This window comes from Taudactylus pleione, unplaced genomic scaffold, assembly GCF_031769625.1.
Source record: "Taudactylus pleione unplaced genomic scaffold, aTauple2 ptg001598l, whole genome shotgun sequence".
Classification (NCBI taxonomy): Eukaryota; Metazoa; Chordata; class Amphibia; order Anura; family Myobatrachidae; genus Taudactylus; species Taudactylus pleione.
Genome location: NW_028285995.1, coordinates 791,976 through 810,434, shown reverse-complemented (window position 1 = coordinate 810,434; position 18,459 = coordinate 791,976). Strand labels below are relative to the sequence as shown.

Sequence of the window (18,459 nt, the reverse complement as noted above, 5' to 3'; positions counted from 1 at the left end):
TGTTGAGGAATCATTTAATCCTTCACCCACATGTCCTGTTGGGGGAACTATAACAAGTGATATAAATACATACACCGCTGGTCCTGTGTGGCGCCCTCTCCTGGCCTCCTGGCCTAAAGAGATGATCTTATAATTCGGCCTTGGTTTGCAAAACACACAACTGCACCGTAAGCCCATTGTCTCCCTCACCACCTCCTGACGTGTGTGTGTTTCTCAGTGCCGAGAGACCACTTCATAAACTCCAGAGCCTCTTCAGACCGGTCCTCGCAGAATGTGGATAAAATTTAATTATGGGCAGTTACAAGCTCCCACCAGAACAGGACCGGACCATTGTGCTTTGTGTTACTTGTTTACTGCCACAGACTAAAAGACTTTCCATTTACATAACAGGCAACAATATGACTTTATAGAACGACCACCCACTTACACATCCAAAGTGTCCCAATCTGAACGCCTGTTGTCGGGTTAATGACCCATGTTCCAAAAAGTGACACCAGAGCCGGCAGATTTAAGCCACTGGCATCTCTCAGACATCAGCACATTAATAGCAAAAAAAATCTCTAGAAAACTACACTTTAAAGGGGTGTTTTGTGTATTGCACGGCGTAAGCAGGGCCCTGATGACTATCACTCCTGGATCCCACCACTTGTAACTGGGATAATTGGGACATATCCGGCATTTAAATTTTATTGGACGATTACCGTTTCATTGATTTCTTTACGAGAGAGGATGCCCACTGTAAATGGCCCAGAATGTGGAGGATGCTATTTATGCCAAGCCCCCTTCAGATCGCCCAGAATTCCATGTTCACGGCCAGTTTGCGCTGCAGGACAGATTACTCTTGTTGTCGCAGATTATCCCAGAGATGGACTTTCTCCTGCAGTGTAACAGAGCATATAGACCAGATACAGACAGCAATTTGCATAGAAAAAACTGTTTACACTCCAGGCTCACATAGAATATTTATTCCCATTTTCTTTGCGCGCTCACGGTGTAAGTGTCCTATAATTGGAAAGAAGATAACCATACTGCCCCATTGATTTTGTACTTTATCACCCACAAGATAAACGGCAGTTTCAGCGTGAATGGAGAAGCGGATAGCATTCACAGCAGTATAAGGAGCAGGACGACTGTGCCACACAGAAATCAATGTCTAGTGAGGAGCTAGAACTGCAGAAACAGCTCTTTCATTTACAGGTTTATGACTAAACAATCCAAGTGGCATCAGGTATATGATTACACCCTGAAAAAAAAAAAAAAAAAAAAGTAAAGCTGTAATCTGCGCTGTAACAAACAGCAATGTACACTGTAATAAAGCTGTAATGTACATCAACAAGCAGCAATGTACACTGTAATAAAGCTGTAATGTACACCAACAAGCAGCAATGTACACTGTAATAAAGCTGTAATGTACACCAACAAGCAGCATTGTACACTGTAATAAAGCTGTAATGTACATCAACAAGCAGCATTGTACACTGTAATAAAGATGTAATGTACACTAACAGGAGGCAATGTATGCTGCAACGTACACTGTAAAAAGGAGCAATGTACACTGTAATAAAGCTGTAATGTACACCAACAAGCAGCAATGTACACTGTAATAAAGCTGTAATGTACACCAACAAGCAGCAATGTACACTGTAACAAGCAGCAATGTACACTGTAATAAAGATGTAATGTACACTAACACGAGGCAATGTATGCTGCAACGTACACTGTAAAAAGGAGCAATGTACACTGTAATAAAGCTGTAATGTACACCAACAAGCAGCAATGTACACTGTAATAAAGCTGTAATGTACACCAAGCAGCAATGTACACTGTAACAAGCAGCAATGTACACTGTAATAAAGATGTAATGTACACTAACACGAGGCAATGTATGCTGCAACGTACACCGTAACAAGCAGCAATGTACACTGTAACAAGCAGCAATGTACACTGTAACAAGCAGCAATGTACACTGCAATGTACACTGTAACAAGCAGCAATGTACACTGCAATGTACACTGTAACAAGCAGCAATGTACACTGTAACAAGCAGCAATGTACACTGTAACAAGCAGCAATGTACACTGTAACAAGCAGCAATGTACACTGTAACAAGCAGCAATGTACACTGTAACAAGCAGCAATGTACACTGTAACAAGCAGCAATGTACACTGTAACAAGCAGCAATGTACACTGTAACAAGCAGCAATGTACACTGCAATGTACACTGTAACAAGCAGACAGAAATGAATGTCTAGTGAGGAGCTAGAACTGCAGAAACAGCTCTTTCATTTACAGGTTTATGACGAAACAATCCAAGTGGCATCAGGTATATGATTACACCCTGAAAAAAAAAAAAAAGTAAAGCTGTAATCTGCGCTGTAACAAACAGTAATGTACACTGTAATAAAGCTGTAATGTACATCAACAAGCAGCATTGTACACTGTAATATACACCAACAAGCAGCAATGTACACTGTAATAAAGCTGTAATGTACACCAACAAGCAGCAATGTACACTGTAATAAAGATGTAATGTACACTAACACGAGGCAATGTATGCTGCAACGTACACTGTAAAAAGGAGCAATGTACACTGTAATAAAGCTGTAATGTACACCAACAAGCAGCAATGTACACTGTAATAAAGCTGTAATGTACACCAACAAGCAGCAATGTACACTGTAACAAGCAGCAATGTACACTGTAATAAAGATGTAATGTACACTAACACGAGGCAATGTATGCTGCAACGTACACTGTAAAAAGGAGCAATGAACACTAATGTACACCGTAACAAGCAGCAATGTACACCGTAACAAGCAGCAATGTACACTGTAACAAGCAGCAATGTACACTGCAATGTACACTGTAACAAGCAGCAATGTACGCAGCAATGTACACTGTAACAAGCAGCAATGTACACTGTAACAAGCAGCAATGTACACTGTAACAAGCAGCAATGTACACTGTAACAAGCAGCAATGTACACTGTAACAAGCAGCAATGTACACTGTAACAAGCAGCAATGTACACTGTAACAAGCAGCAATGTACACTGTAACAAGCAGCAATGTACACTGTAACAAGCAGCAATGTACACTGTAACAAGCAGCAATGTACACTGTTACAAGCAGCAATGTACACTGTTACAAGCAGCAATGTACACTGTTACAAGCAGCAATGTACACTGTTACAAGCAGCAATGTACACTGTTACAAGCAGCAATGTACACTGTTACAAGCAGCAATGTACACTGTAACAAGCAGCAATGTACACTGTAACAAGCAGCAATGTACACTGTAACAAGCAGCAATGTACACTGTAACAAGCAGCAATGTACACTGTTACAAGCAGCAATGTACACTGTAACAAGCAGCAATGTACACTGCAACAAGCAGCAATGTACACTGCAACAAGCAGCAATGTACACTGTAACAAGCAGCAATGTACACTGTAACAAGCAGCAATGTACACTGTAACAAGCAGCAATGTACACTGTAACAAGCAGCAATGTACACTGTAACAAGCAGCAATGTACACTGTAACAAGCAGCAATGTACACTGCAATGTACACTGTAACAAGCAGCAATGTACACTGTTACAAGCAGCAATGTACACTGTAACAAACAGCAATGTACACTGTAATAAAGCTGTAATGTACATCAACACGCAGCATTGTACACTGTAATAAAGCTGTAATGTACACCAACAAGCAGCAATGTACACTGTAATAAAGATGTAATGTACACTAACACGAGGCAATGTATGCTGCAACGTACACTGTAAAAAGGAGCAATGTACACTGTAATAAAGCTGTAATGTACACCAACAAGCAGCAATGTACACTGTAATAAAGCTGTAATGTACACCAACAAGCAGCAATGTACACTGTAACAAGCAGCAATGTACACTGTAATAAAGATGTAGTGTACACTAACACGAGGCAATGTATGCTGCAACGTACACTGTAAAAAGGAGCAATGAACACTAATGTACACCGTAACAAGCAGCAATGTACACTGTAACAAGCAGCAATGTACACTGCAATGTACACTGTAACAAGCAGCAATGTACACTGTAACAAGCAGCAATGTACACTGTAACAAGCAGCAATGTACACTGCAATGTACACTGTAACAAGCAGCTATGTACACTGTAACAAGCAGCAATGTACACTGTAACAAGCAGCAATGTACACTGTAACAAGCAGCAATGTACACTGTAACAAGCAGCAATGTACACTGTAACAAGCAGCAATGTACACTGTAACAAGCAGCAATGTACACTGCAATGTACACTGTAACAAGCAGCAATGTACACTGTAACAAGCAGCAATGTACACTGTAACAAGCAGCAATGTACACTGTTACAAGCAGCAATGTACACTGTTACAAGCAGCAATGTACACTGTTACAAGCAGCAATGTACACTGTAACAAGCAGCAATGTACACTGTAACAAGCAGCAATGTACACTGTAACAAGCAGCAATGTACACTGTAACAAGCAGCAATGTACACTGCAATGTACACTGTAACAAGCAGCAATGTACACTGTAACAAGCAGCAATGTACACTGTAACAAGCAGCAATGTACACTGTAACAAGCAGCAATGTACACTGCAATGTACACTGTAACAAGCAGCAATGTACACTGTTACAAGCAGCAATGTACACTGTTACAAGCAGCAATGTACACTGTAACAAACAGCAATGTACACTGTAATAAAGCTGTAATGTACATCAACACGCAGCATTGTACACTGTAATAAAGCTGTAATGTACACCAACAAGCAGCAATGTACACTGTAATAAAGATGTAATGTACACTAACACGAGGCAATGTATGCTGCAACGTACACTGTAAAAAGGAGCAATGTACACTGTAATAAAGCTGTAATGTACACCAACAAGCAGCAATGTACACTGTAATAAAGCTGTAATGTACACCAACAAGCAGCAATGTACACTGTAATAAAGATGTAATGTACACTAACACGAGGCAATGTATGCTGCAACGTACACTGTAACAAGCAGCAATGTACACTGTAACAAGCTGCAATGTACACTGTAACAAGCAGCAATGTACGCAGCAATGTACACTGTAACAAGCAGCAATGTACACTGTAACAAGCAGCAATGTACACTGCAATGTACACTGTAACAAGCAGCTATGTACACTGTAACAAGCAGCTATGTACACTGTAACAAGCAGCTATGTATCACTGATCCTTAACTGTGAAGTTACCCATCCTAGCCTCCTTTCACGGCTATTTGCTTCTGAGCGATGTGTGAAATTCCACCGGCATTCCTGAAAGATGTGTCCGGCCTCACAAGTTCTTATTTAAAGATGGACAGTTCGGACATGCAGAGAACACAGAACACGCAGAGGCTGGCCTATGGGACCGTACTTATCACTACAAGATTTATCTTCCTTCTTAAAACCTAAACTGCTCTCCCCCAGTTTAATGTGGAGTTCAGAAGCAGTCACTAAAAAGAGCATCATGGCCTTAATGCAAGTCTGCAAATAAAACATAACCTACTGTAGTGTTTCACTCTAGCTCTGGCGGCAGGCAGGGCGCAGGAGCCAGAGAGGGCACCTTTGTGCGCGCGCCAAAGGCGTGCCCGAAAAGGGAGAGCGGTCATTGAAAAGGGGGCATGTCTATAAGACGCGTCCCCTTTTCGTCACTCTTGGGGGCGTGCCCGGCACTTATAGACATGCCAGGCAGCCACCAAGCGCTGCAGACAGGGAGAATATTCTATTGTCCGGCGGTGACTGGGTCACCGCACATTTCTCCACCCGCGGACACTGCGACCCACGGGTGAAGACTGCACCCGCAGGCTGTAAGGGCAGGGCGCTTTTTGCCCTCCATCTGGAGGGCAGGGCGCCGCGCCCCGCTAAAACAGCCTAGCGGGAACGCTACTACTGTAAAGTCTCTATATACCCAAATGGTTAAAATAATATGAGATATGGTAAGAACTTACCCTTGTTATCTCTATTTCTACGAAGTCCATAGGGTTCCACAGGATACCTTGGGGGTATAGGTGTGACGTCAGTCGCAGGGCACCAAAGAGTTAAGCTTTCAGCCTCCCAGGATGCACTAGGTCCCCCTCCTATACCCCGCCCCCAGGCCAAGGCACCTCAGTTAGTTACCAAGCCATAGGCCGGAGGAGGAGAAGGAAGAGAGAGAACAAAGATCTGGACACATACAAGAATCACATTCTCACCAGAGGGAGACGGAAAACCGGTGACCAGAGCAAAGCCCATCTGCAGCACAGGTGCGACAGGGCGGGAGTCCTGTGGAACCCTATGGACTTCGTAGAAATAGAGATAACAAGGGTAAGTTCTTACCATATCTCATTTTCTACTTCAGGGTCCATAGGGTATCCACAGGATACCTTGGGGATGTCCCAAAGCAGTATCCTTTAAGGGTGGGGACGCTCCTGTGCAGAAAGGAGAATCCGCCGCCCGAAGGAAGCATCCTGAGAGGCGAAGGTGTCAAACCTGTAATACCTCACGAAGGTATGGACAGAAGACCACGTAGCAGCCTTGCAGATCTGAACTGCCGAGGCACCACGTCGAGCTGCCCACGAAGGACCCACAGACCTAGTGGAATGAGCCTTCAGAGAAGGAGGGACCGGTAGGCCTTCATGAAGATAAGCTTCAGAAATAGCCATACGGATCCAGGCTGCCAAAGTTTGCTTTGAAGCAGGCCAACCCTTTTTACGGAAGCCAAAGAGGACAAACAAAGCGTCCGACTTCCTAAACGAAGAAGTGCGGTCAACATAAGTCCTTAAGGCCCGCACAACATCCAAAGAGGCCTCACCCACGGAAAGACCCGGTGAGTTAAAGGCCGGAACAACTATTTCCTCGTTAATATGAAACTGGGAAACAACTTTGGGAAGAAACTCGGGCCGAGTGCGGAGCACTGCCCTGTTCCCATAAAAAACCAAGAAAGGGGGTCTACAAGAAAGAGCCCCTAACTCAGAAACACGTCTGGCCGAAGCAATGGCCAGAAGGAAAACAGTCTTAGCTGTTAGCCATTTAAGATCCACTGAGCCCAGTGGTTCAAACGGCGGTCCTTGGAGAGCCCTCAGGACCACAGCCAAATCCCAAGGCGCCACAGGTGGAACAAAGGGCGGCTGAATGCGGAGAACACCCTGCATAAAGGTGCGCACATCCGGGATTGTAGCAATCCTACGGTGAAACCAGACAGATAGGGCCGAAACCTGTACCTTCAAAGAAGCAAGGCGAAGCCCATGATCTAGTCCCGCTTGCAGGAAGGCGAGAATCCGAGACAGACGAAACTCCCGCGGTGCATAACCTCTCGGTCGACACCACTGGAAGAACGTATGCCACACGCGATGGTATATCCTCGCGGAAGACGGTTTCCGAGCTCGTAACATGGTCCGCACCACAGAGCTGGAAAACCCCCGGGACCTCAGCATGGCCGTCTCAACAGCCACGCCGTCAAAGACAGCCGAGTCAGGTCCGGGTGAAGGCAAGGACCCTGAGACAGAAGGTCCGGTCGTAGCGGCAACCGCAGAGGAATGTCCACGGACAGACCCTGAAGGTCTGAGAACCAGTGCCGTCTGGGCCACGCGGGAGCTATCAACAGGAGCGTCCCTCCTTCCTGTTTGAATTTCCGGATTACCCGTGGAAGAAGGGAGACCGGAGGGAACAGGTATGCGAACCGGAACGTCCACCGGACGGACAGAGCATCCACCAGAGACGCCCCTTCGTCTCTTGTGCGAGACCCGTACACCGGCAACTTGTTGTTGTGCCGGGACGCCATGAGGTCGATTTCTGGAAGACCCCACCTGTCCACCAGTAGTTGAAAAACGTCCGGGTGCAGGGACCATTCCCCCGGATGAACGTCCTGGCGACTTAGAAAGTCCGCCTCCCAATTGAGCACTCCCGGGATGAAGACCGCTGATATGGCCGGAATATTGCGCTCCGCCCAAACCAGGATCCGAGAGACCTCTACGAGAGCCGCCCGACTGCGAGTTCCTCCTTGCCTGTTTATGTAGGCCACGGTGGTAGCGTTGTCCGACTGGACCTGCACCGGGCGACCCTGGAGAAACCGCTGTGCCTGCTGAAGAGCATTGAAGACCGCACGGAGTTCCAAGATATTTATTGGAAGCTCCGCTTCTGTCGGCGTCCACCTGCCCTGGAACAAGTGTGGACCCGAAACTGCTCCCCAGCCCCGAAGACTGGCGTCCGTTGTCAACAGGACCCAATTTGGAACCCAGAACGGACGTCCCTTGTTGAGGTGGGTCGTCTGTAACCACCACGTAAGGGACAGGCGAACCTCCTGGGTGAGCACAATCATCTGGGACTTCAGAGACTGAGTCAGCCCGTTCCACTTGGACAGGATCAGGTGCTGCAGAGGTCTGGAGTGAAACTGGGCGTATTCCACCATGTCGAACACCGACACCATGGAGCCCAGTAACCTCATCGCCGAGTGTAAGGACACCCGGCGGCTGTGCAGACAACTGCGCACCCTTGACTGTAAAGCAGAGATCTTGTCCTCCGTCACGAAGATCCTTTGCTGTCCCGAGTCCAATAAGGCTCCAAGATGCAGAATCCTCCGAGACGGGATTAGAGTGGACTTCTGCCAGTTGATTAGCCAGCCGTGCCGTTGCAGCAGTGCAATGGTCAGGTCCAAGTGGCGTAACAGGAGCTCTGGAGATCCTGCCACCAATAACAGGTCGTCCAAATACGGCAACATGCGGACTCCCTGCAGCCGCAGAGAAGCCGCCATGACCGCCATCACCTTGGTGAAAACACGTGGTGCTGTTGCCAGGCCAAAAGGTAACGCCCGAAACTGGAAGTGGTCGCTGCTGATTGCAAACCTGAGGAACTGTTGATGGCGCCAAAGAATAGGGACATGCAGGTAAGCGTCCTGTATGTCCAATGACACCAAGTAGTCCCCAGGTTCCAGCGCCAGAATGATGGACTGTAGGGTCTCCATCCGAAACTTCGGGACCCGCAAAGACTTGTTGAGTGCTTTGAGGTTGAGAATCGGACGATATGACCCATTGGGTTTCTGTACCAAAAATAGATTTGAATAGAAACCCTGGCCCCTCTGGGAGAATGGAACCGCCACTATAAATCCAGCCTGGAGCATAGTGTGCAATACCTTCCGCAGCCTTGTTCCGGTCTGATGGGAGACCCGTGGTGAAGAAGCGAGCCGGGGGTCTGTGCCGGAAGGAGAGGGCGTATCCGTGGGAAACCACCTCCAGAACCCAAGTGTCTGTCGTAGTGGTCGACCAACACTGGGCGAACTGTAGCAGGCGGCCTCCCACCCTGGGATCCCCCAAAGGGAGGCCCGGACCGTCAGGCCGCAGGCTTGTCATCTGGCTTGGGGGCCGGACGTCTGGTACTCCATGCCTGCTTCCGGGGCTTGACCGATTTCTTAGGGCCAGCCTGTCGAGGAAACGACTGTGGTTTGGGCCTGCCCTGGGCCCTAGATGACCGAAAGGACGATGGTCCCGAACCAGAAGGAGCAGCGGCCGACGGGAGACAGGCAGATTTGGCTGCCGCCAGCGTGGCCACAATCTTATCCAGATCCGGACCGAAGAGAACTTCTCCGGTAAACGGCAACGCTTCCAGACCTTTCTTGGAATCTGCGTCCGCCTTCCAGGATCGCAGCCACAAGGTGCGACGAGCAGCTACCGCTGCTGAAGAAATTCTAGACACCAGAGTACTAATGTCTAGAGCCGCCTCGTTGATGTAGGTGGCCGAATCACGGAGATTGCCAATCAACTCCGCCTGATCGGCCGGACAGTCGGATTCAAAAGAAGCCTCTAATGAATCCGCCCAGCGCTCCATCGCTCTGGCAACCCAGCAAATGGCCATAGCCGGCCGTGCTGCCCCCCCTGCAAGGGAATAAGCGGACTTCAGGCAGATTTCTACCTTGCGGTCCGTAGCATCCTTAAGGGAGGACATGGATGGCATCGGCAATGTGGCACTACGGACAAGACGGGTCACGTGAGAATCCACCTGTGGAGGGGATTCCCACTTAGCAAAATAATTATCCGCGAACGGATAAGCCACCGCCAGGCGTCTGTGCAGCTGGTATCTTTTGCCAGGTTGTTTCCACGCCTCCTCTAAATGGTCCACCAACTGACCCGAAAGAGGAAAGACTGTGGCATCGCCCTTCACATCTTTGAAAAAGGCATACTTAGATTTAGCCGCTGGGGGAACTTCGTCCTCAATCACCAAGGCTGTGCGGACCGCCCGAATAAGTCCAGGAATATATACTTTGGACTTAGCATCAGCGTCCTTAGTATGGAGAGGTTCCTGATCGTAAGGATCTAGAATCTCCCCATCATCAGACGTCCCTTCGTCATCCTCATAAGGAGCGGACAGAGACGCCACCGGCCTTTTATGAGACCGCATCACAGACTCCCCTTGCAACACATCCGACAAGTGCTGTACAGAACTCGTCAGGGAGTTAACCCACGCTGGCTCCTGAGAACCCGGGAGCGGGGAAATAGGGAGACTGTGGGGTACCACCAATTGTCGTGGGAACCCCTGCATGGGTGACGACACCACAGACTGCTGGGACAAACCCATCGGAGTAAACGCGGGCTGCGGAGCTAACTGGCCCACTAAAGCTGTTAACGCCTGAGCGAAACAAGCCCAGGGCGGCTCCTGTACCGGTGCTGTAACCGTAATAGGCCGCGCCATGGACAAACACTGCCGGCAAAGGCCCTCCGCGCTACCCTCCCCCTCCGCTAACGGTACTTTGCACGTGGTACACTGTAGCCGGAGGGGAAAATCACTTTCAGACATGATGGCACCACGTATGTGACCTCTCTCACCAATTAAGTATTAAATAGGCGAGAGACCACCCTGCAGCACCGCACCGCAAGGGCTTTAGCAGAAAGAACAGGGACAGTAATAAAGCTGACAGTTTAGAGAAGAAAAGATTACAGGCAGCAGCGCTAGCACAGTCACATACAATGCAGAAAAATAACAATTCCTGCACTAACAGCGCTGATCACTCAACTACACAGACACAGGGCCTGGTAGGACACAGCGCTGCATACACAGACCTGACCACAGCGGAGGAGAGGTATGCGGGGGGACCCAGACCACGATGCTTCCGTCCAGCGCTTCCAGCAGCGTTCACCATGCGTTCTGGAGAAGATGGCCGCCGAGGAGCAGAGAGGAGGCTGGCCTGGGGGAGGAGCGCTGCCACAGGACCAGTCGGCAGCATGCAGAGAGGGCTGTGTGCAGCGGGGGAGGCGCCGGCTGTGAGACAGGGAAGGCGCGCTCCCCTGGCATGCATTTAACCCCTGGGACGCCGCAGCGCTACCGCTCTGCTGCGGTCCGCTGTCCCAGGGGGTAGTGGAAGCGCAGGTTGGTCGCCTGGCTCCACGCTGCAGCCAGTCCCCAGGGAGCCCCCTGCCTGGGGACTTAGGACCATGTGATCAGCGGGGACCCACCGCGGGACCCCGCTGCTTACCTCTGTCCCCCTTGAATCCGGCCATGGTCCGGAGCATCTGGGGTCACCGCTAGCTGTGACCCCAGACGCCCACCAGCATCCCCGGATCAGTACCGGCGTTCTGGTACCGGCGGGGTGTAGGGAAGACAGCATGGACGTCAGGACTGACTGTCCATGCTGTTCATCCAGTTGTGCAGCCACAGCTGCATGAAGAATAAGCTTCAGGGGCTCTTCTAGCCCCCACTCCAACAGGTGCACCCGACTCCGGCCGGGCACCAAACTAAACTGAGGTGCCTTGGCCCGGGGGCGGGGTATAGGAGGGGGACCTAGTGCATCCTGGGAGGCTGAAAGCTTAACTCTTTGGTGCCCTGCGACTGACGTCACACCTATACCCCCAAGGTATCCTGTGGATACCCTATGGACCCTGAAGTAGAAATACCAGATAATAAATTAGTTGAAAAAACTTAAGAACTGAAATAATCTAGACCAGACTTTATATAGAGTGACCGAGAATAACTCAGAGACACAGACACCAGCCCCCCCACCTCTTCTGGGGCAAAGAGCGTGCTTCCTGCAGTATACACAACGTATACACAACGTATGGCCGAAAGTAGCAGCCTAGCTGCCAGTATACCAATAAAAGAGGAAGCAGAAGCCGTTGAGAGACTTTGGCCATTATGCAGTCTGACAGCAATATAGTGATCTCAGACGTTTCACACCCAGGACATACAACGGGTAAAAGTAGTATTGGACAGATCAACATTTTTCTCAGTAAATATATTTGTAATGGGGCTATTGTAATTACATTATCACCAAATGTCAGCAACAATCCATGCAATCCACACATGCAAAGAAATGAAACCATAGATGTCCACAAATTAAGTTATGTGTAATAATGCGAAATGACACAGGGAGAAAGTATTGAACACACTTACTGAAATTAATTTAATACTTCGCACAAAAGCCTTTGTTGGTAATGACAGCTTCAAGGCGCCTCCTGTATGGAGAAAGTAGTCGCATGCATTGCTCAGGTGTGATTTTGGACCATTCTTCCACACAGTCTTCAAATCACGAAGGTTCCGTGGCCTCTTCTATGGACTCTGATCTTTAGTTCTTTCCACAGATTTTCATTTGGATTCAAGTCAGGTGATTGGCTGGGTCATTCTAGCAGCTTTATTTTCTCTCTCTGAAACCAATTGAGAGTGCCCTTGGCTGTGTGTTTGGGATCATTGTCTTGCTGAAATGTCCACCCTCGTTTCATCTTCAGCATCCTGGTAGATGGCAGCAGATTTTTATCAAGAATGTCTCAGTACAGTTTTCCATCCATCCTTAATTCAAACACATGAAGTATGTCAGTACCATATGCTGAAAAACAGCCCCACACCATGATGTTCTCACCTCCAAACCTCACTGCTGGTATGGTGTGTTTGGGGTGATGTGCAGTGCTCCAAACATGGTGTGCATTATGGCATACAAAGAGTTACATTTTGGTCTCATCTGGCCAGACTATATTCTCCCAGTATTTCGCAGGCTTGTCCAAATATTGTACAGCAAACTTTAAATGAGCTTCAACATGCTTTTTCCTCAGCAATGGAGTCTTGCGTGGTGAGCGTGAATACAGGTCATGGCGGTTGAGTGCATTACTTATTGTTTTCTTTAAAACAACTGTACCTACTAATTCCAGGTCTTTCTGAAGCTCTCCACAAGTGGTCCTTGGCTCTTGGACAACTCTTCAGATAATTCTTTTCACTCCTCTGGCAGAAATCTTGTGAGGCTCACCTGGTCATGGCCGGTTTATGGTGAAATGGTGTTCTTTCCACTTCCGGATTATGGCCCCAACAGTGCTCACTGGAACATTCAGGAGTTTAGAAATCCTTCTGTAATAAAATGCCATCAGTATGTTTTGCAACAATAAGGTTGCGTAGGTCTTGAGAGAGCTCTTTGGTTTTACCCATCATGAGTTGTTTCTTGTGTGACACCTTGGTAATGAGACTTATTTATAGGCCATCAGTTGGGACTGAACCTGCTTATATTAATTTGCACTGACAAGGGGCAGGTTTGCTTTCTAATTACTGATAGATTTCAGCTGGTGTCTTGGCTTTCCATGCCTTTTTGCACCTCCCTTTCTTCATGTGTTCAATACTTTTTCCCTGTGTCCTTTCGCATTATTACACATAACTTAATTTATGGACATCTATGGTTTGATTTCTTTGCATGTGTGGATTGCATGGGTTGTTGCTGACATTTGGTGAAAATTTAATTACGATAGCCCCATTACAAATATATTTACTGAGAAAAATCTTGATGTGTTCACTACTTATTTTATCCGCTGTGTATGGGCTCTTGCAGGAAAATGGTAAGTGCAGGGTCTAAACTGCAGATGTGTATAACGTGTGACTTAACCTAGACAAACACTAGAAGATCTATCGCCAATATATCGTTCTGACGTGGATAGGAACAATATTTTGTACTCACCGTAAAGTGTGTATGCCCAATTCTTCAAACACTGCCTTTGTTCATCGCATTGTCCCACCTGCTGTTCTGCACGTCAGATGGGACGATGCGATAAACAATGTGGCGCACAATGTGTAATGTGTATGCACAAAAAGACCACGTGATATATTGGTCCAAGCTTTCCTGTTAAGATGTCACCTGAGCTGCCAGTGATCTACACGGATGATTGCATAGTGTGTACAGGAGAAAGGATTCATTTGATACAATCTCTCGACATTATATATAGTGCCGCCGTTTGGAAGGCTGCATAGTGTGTACGCTCTATATAGTGTGTTCTGGGATTTAGTGAAATTGGAACGACCGTCGCATCGGTTGTTACATCATACAGTATGCATCCAGCTTTACAGAGGCAGAATCTTATAAGCTTAAGAAGGATGTTTGCTGAATTAAAAAGCAATATGCTATGCACAGTAACGAATATAGGACCTGATTCAGCAAGGATCGCTACTGCAATCGCAATAAAGATTAGCATATGTTCGCAGTGAGACTGTGTGCATAATGATTACAATCGCAATGCCATACGCAGTCTAACATAAGGACGCCCACCTTACATTGCACACATCCGTAATACTTAGCAAGACTGCAAAACCATCGGTAACAGAGTACCATCGCAGCTTCACGCACATTTGCACAAGCTCTCACTTTACTCAGGAATTGGTAACCTCATTGCATGCAGTGAAAGCCCAAGCGGCGTATGGCATTGCAGTGCCCAATTTATGCACGCCCCTGTAACGGCGTTCAAACACACTGGAACGCCTACGTTTTGCCAACCACCCCCCCCCCCGCCCCCATCACCACCCCCCAAACAGTACTTCCTGTCAATCACTCTGCGATGGGTCTGTGCAATTACTGCGATTAGACGGTCCTGATCGCAGTGGAGGGTTCGCTCACTGCGATGCATACGCAGAACGCAACAATCGGTCGATTGCGTGCGTAATCACAATAGCGATCCTTGCTGAATCAGGCCCATAGACAGAGTGGAGATACAGGTATCATTGCTTGTTCTATCTGGGGACAGTGGGCCTGATTCCAAACTGAACGCTAATGCAAGCCCAAGTACAATCTCTTACGGATCGCAGTTGCTAAAATATGCTAAAGCTTTCCAAAGCACCGCCGAGCATAGGGACGCCCACTGCTGCCTTCTCATATCCGTCAGATGATGCACATCAGCATAAACACCGGTAATATCGACGCAGATCAGCCAGCCACGCAGCTTGTAAGTCAAGTCTGACCTGTCGCAAACACTGCGGCTCTCCTGACACGATGAGAGCTCTCATGCTGCAAAGGGGATCACAAGGGTTAATTTATGCATATACACACCCATGAAACGGTCCTAACAACCCTGCATTACCTCCCCTCAAACACTGTTTACCTGTCACTTACTTTGAGAGAATTCTGTGTGAGCAAAATTGCGATATAATCACTGGTAAACAATCCCTCGATCTACGTAAATATTGGGATTGCATAAATCTCTGAATCAGGACATGTGCTCCTTCTACTATATAACTCCCGCTGCCTCCATTACTCTCCTCACATCATGTCACTGCCCCTGTCACATGGAACCCTGTCCTCACTGACACATCACTCATCTCCTGATATACTCTGTACTGCAGGGGGACCCTGTTCCTTCCACTATGTAGGTCTCAGTCTGTGGCTTCCTGCTGCCTCCATTCCCCTCCTCACATCATGTCACATGCATCCCTGTCCTCACTGACACATCACTCATCTCCTGATAAACTTTGTGCAGCTGTGAGCTTCGAATGATCCAATTGGCTATAGGTTTTACTATAACAGCATGACTGGTAACATCCATATATGTAGAGTTTCTTCAGGAGAGTCCCCTGCACTTCAGAGTAGTGATTGTCAAACAATCCTCAAGGCACACTAAGGAGTAAATTCAATTAGGAGCGAGCTTGCAAAAGCAAATTTGTATAATAAAACTTGCATACATCGCCTGAATGCACGTAGCTGAGATATGAGAGATTCAATTAGAAATGCCAATTTGAGGTATTCACTGCAAGGTTGTCTGACCTTTCTACAAAATGCGATTTGGGAGTAGTGCATGAAAAAGTGGGGAATCATCCTAGACCCCCAAAAAGTGGCAACTGAAATAGCAGGACCATATAAAAGGCTGCTAGTGACACAGATAGCAGGACTATATAGAAGGCTGCTAGTGACACTGAGATAGCAGGACCATATAGAAGGCTCCTAGTGACAGATAGCAGGACCATATAGAAGGCTGCTAGTGACACAGATAGCAGGATCATATAGAAGGCTGATGGTGACACTGAGATAGCAGGACCATATAGAAGGCTGTTAGTGTCACTGAGATAGCAGGATCATATAGAAGGCTGCTAGTGACACAGTTAGCAGGATCATATAGAAGGCTGCTAGTGACACTGTGATAGCAGGACCATATAGAAGGCTGCTAGTGACAGATAGCAGGACCATATAGATGGCTGCTAGTGACACAGATAGCAGGATCATATAGAAGGCTGCTAGTGACACAGATAGCAGGATCATATAGAAGGCTGCTAGTGACACTGAGATAGCAGGACCATATAGAAGGCTGCTAGTGACACTGAGATAGCAGGACCATATAGAAGGCTCCTAGTGACAGATAGCAGGATCATATAGAAGGCTGCTAGTGACACAGATAGCAGGACCATATAGAAGGCTGCTAGTGACACTGAGATAGCAGGATCATATAGAAGGCTGCTAGTGACACTGAGATAGCAGGATCATATAGAAGGATGTTAGGACACTGATAGCAGGACTATATAGAAGGCTGATGGTGACACAGATAGCAGGACCATATAGAAGGCTGTTAGTGTCACTGAGATAGCAGGATCATATAGAAGGCTGCTAGTGACACTGATAGCAGGACCATAGAGAAGGCTGCTAGTGACAGAGATAGTAGGACCATATGGAAGGCTGTTAGTGACACTGAGATAGCAGGACCATAGAGAAGGCTGCTAGTGACACAGATAGTAGGACCATATGGAAGGCTGTTAGTGACACTGAGATAGCAGGACCATATAGAAGGCTGCTAGTGACACTGAGATAGCAGGACCATATAGAAGGATGTTAGGACACTGAGATAGCAGGATCATATAGAAGGATGTTAGGACACAGATAGTAGGACCATATGGAAGGCTGTTAGTGACACAGATAGCAGGATCATATAGAAGGCTCCTTGTGACACAGATAGCAGGATCATATAGAAGGCTCCCAGTGACACAGATAGCAGGACCATATAGAAGGCTGCTAGTGACACAGATAGCAGGACCATATAGAAGGCTGTCAGTGACACAGATAGCAGGACCATATAGAAGGCTGCTAGTGACACAGATAGCAGGACCATATAGAAGGCTGTCAGTGGCCATGAGGAAAGTACTGCACTTTCTAAAAAGTTCTCAATTGGCTGACATTTGCACTTTGTTAGTGGCGGAAAACTGATAGCAAGCAAGTGTTTTTCATCAAATAAAAGTCTTTCCAGCATTTTGAGGTGCAGAAAAATGTCTGTAAAGTGATTTGAAGTGTTTGAATAAAATTTACACCTCCAGGTACCTGTCCCCCATCATTTACACCTCCAGGTACCTGTCCCCCATCATTTACACCTCCACGTACCTGTCCCCCATCATTTACCCCTCCACATACCTGTCCCCCATCATTTACCCCTCCTGGTACCTGTCCCCCATCATTTACACCTCCAGGTACCTGTCCCCCATCATTTACACCTCCAGGTACCTGTCCCCCATCATTTACACCTCCAGGTACCTGTCCCCCATCATTTACACCTCCAGGTACCTGTCCCCCATCATTTACACCTCCAGGTACCTGTCCCCCATCATTTACACCTCCAGGTACCTGTCCCCCATCATTTACACCTCCAGGTACCTGTCCCCCATCATTTACACCTCCAGGTACCTGTCCCCCATCATTTACACCTCCAGGTACCTGTCCCCCATCATTTACACCTCCAGGTACCTGTCCCCCATCATTTACACCTCCAGGTACCTGTCCCCCATCATTTACACCTCCACATACCTGTCCCCCATCATTTACACCTCCACATACCTGTCCCCCATCATTTACACCTCCACATACCTGTCCCCCATCATTTACACCTCCACATACCTGTCCCCCATCATTTATTTTCTCTCATTGAATTTCAATGGAGTTACTATCACCAAAAATTTTGAATAATTAGAAGGTACAGCAGAGGAGAGACTTGTCACAGGGTGGTTCACAACCCCATAACAATTCCCCCCCCCTCTTATGTACCTTTTGGCCCCCCTGTTACCAGCCTCATACATAAAGGTTTCCCTATAACCCAGGGGGGGGGGGGGGGGGGGGGGGGGTTACAGCACCAATGGAAAGTGTATTTACAGCACAGCAGACAGCTGACAAATTGGCACCAGCTCCACATCCCCAAACCACCTCGTTACTGCCGAGAACCATGTTAGGAGACCTCAGGACAGCAGTAAAACTG

The 18,459-nt window shown here is 47.6% G+C and overlaps 1 protein-coding gene across 3 annotated transcripts in view; it reads right to left on the bottom strand.

Annotated features, from left to right (window-relative positions):
* Positions 1-433: 433 nt before the first annotated feature.
* Positions 434-18,459, bottom strand: part of LOC148442165 (pleckstrin homology domain-containing family A member 7-like) — a 59,571-nt gene continuing 41,545 nt past the window's right edge. Inside the window, exons 4-5 of one of the 3 annotated variants that reach the window (XM_088464152.1) lie at positions 2,292-2,339; positions 434-1,243 (exon numbers count right to left, since the gene is read on the bottom strand). In XM_088464152.1, coding sequence (XP_088320278.1) covers positions 2,333-2,339 — 7 coding nt within the window. In that variant the 3' untranslated portion in view covers positions 434-1,243; positions 2,292-2,332. Of the gene's footprint in view, positions 1,244-2,238; positions 2,340-18,459 lie in introns of those variants that run through there. The other 2 variants (XM_088464153.1, XM_088464151.1) reach the window with 2 other exon arrangements.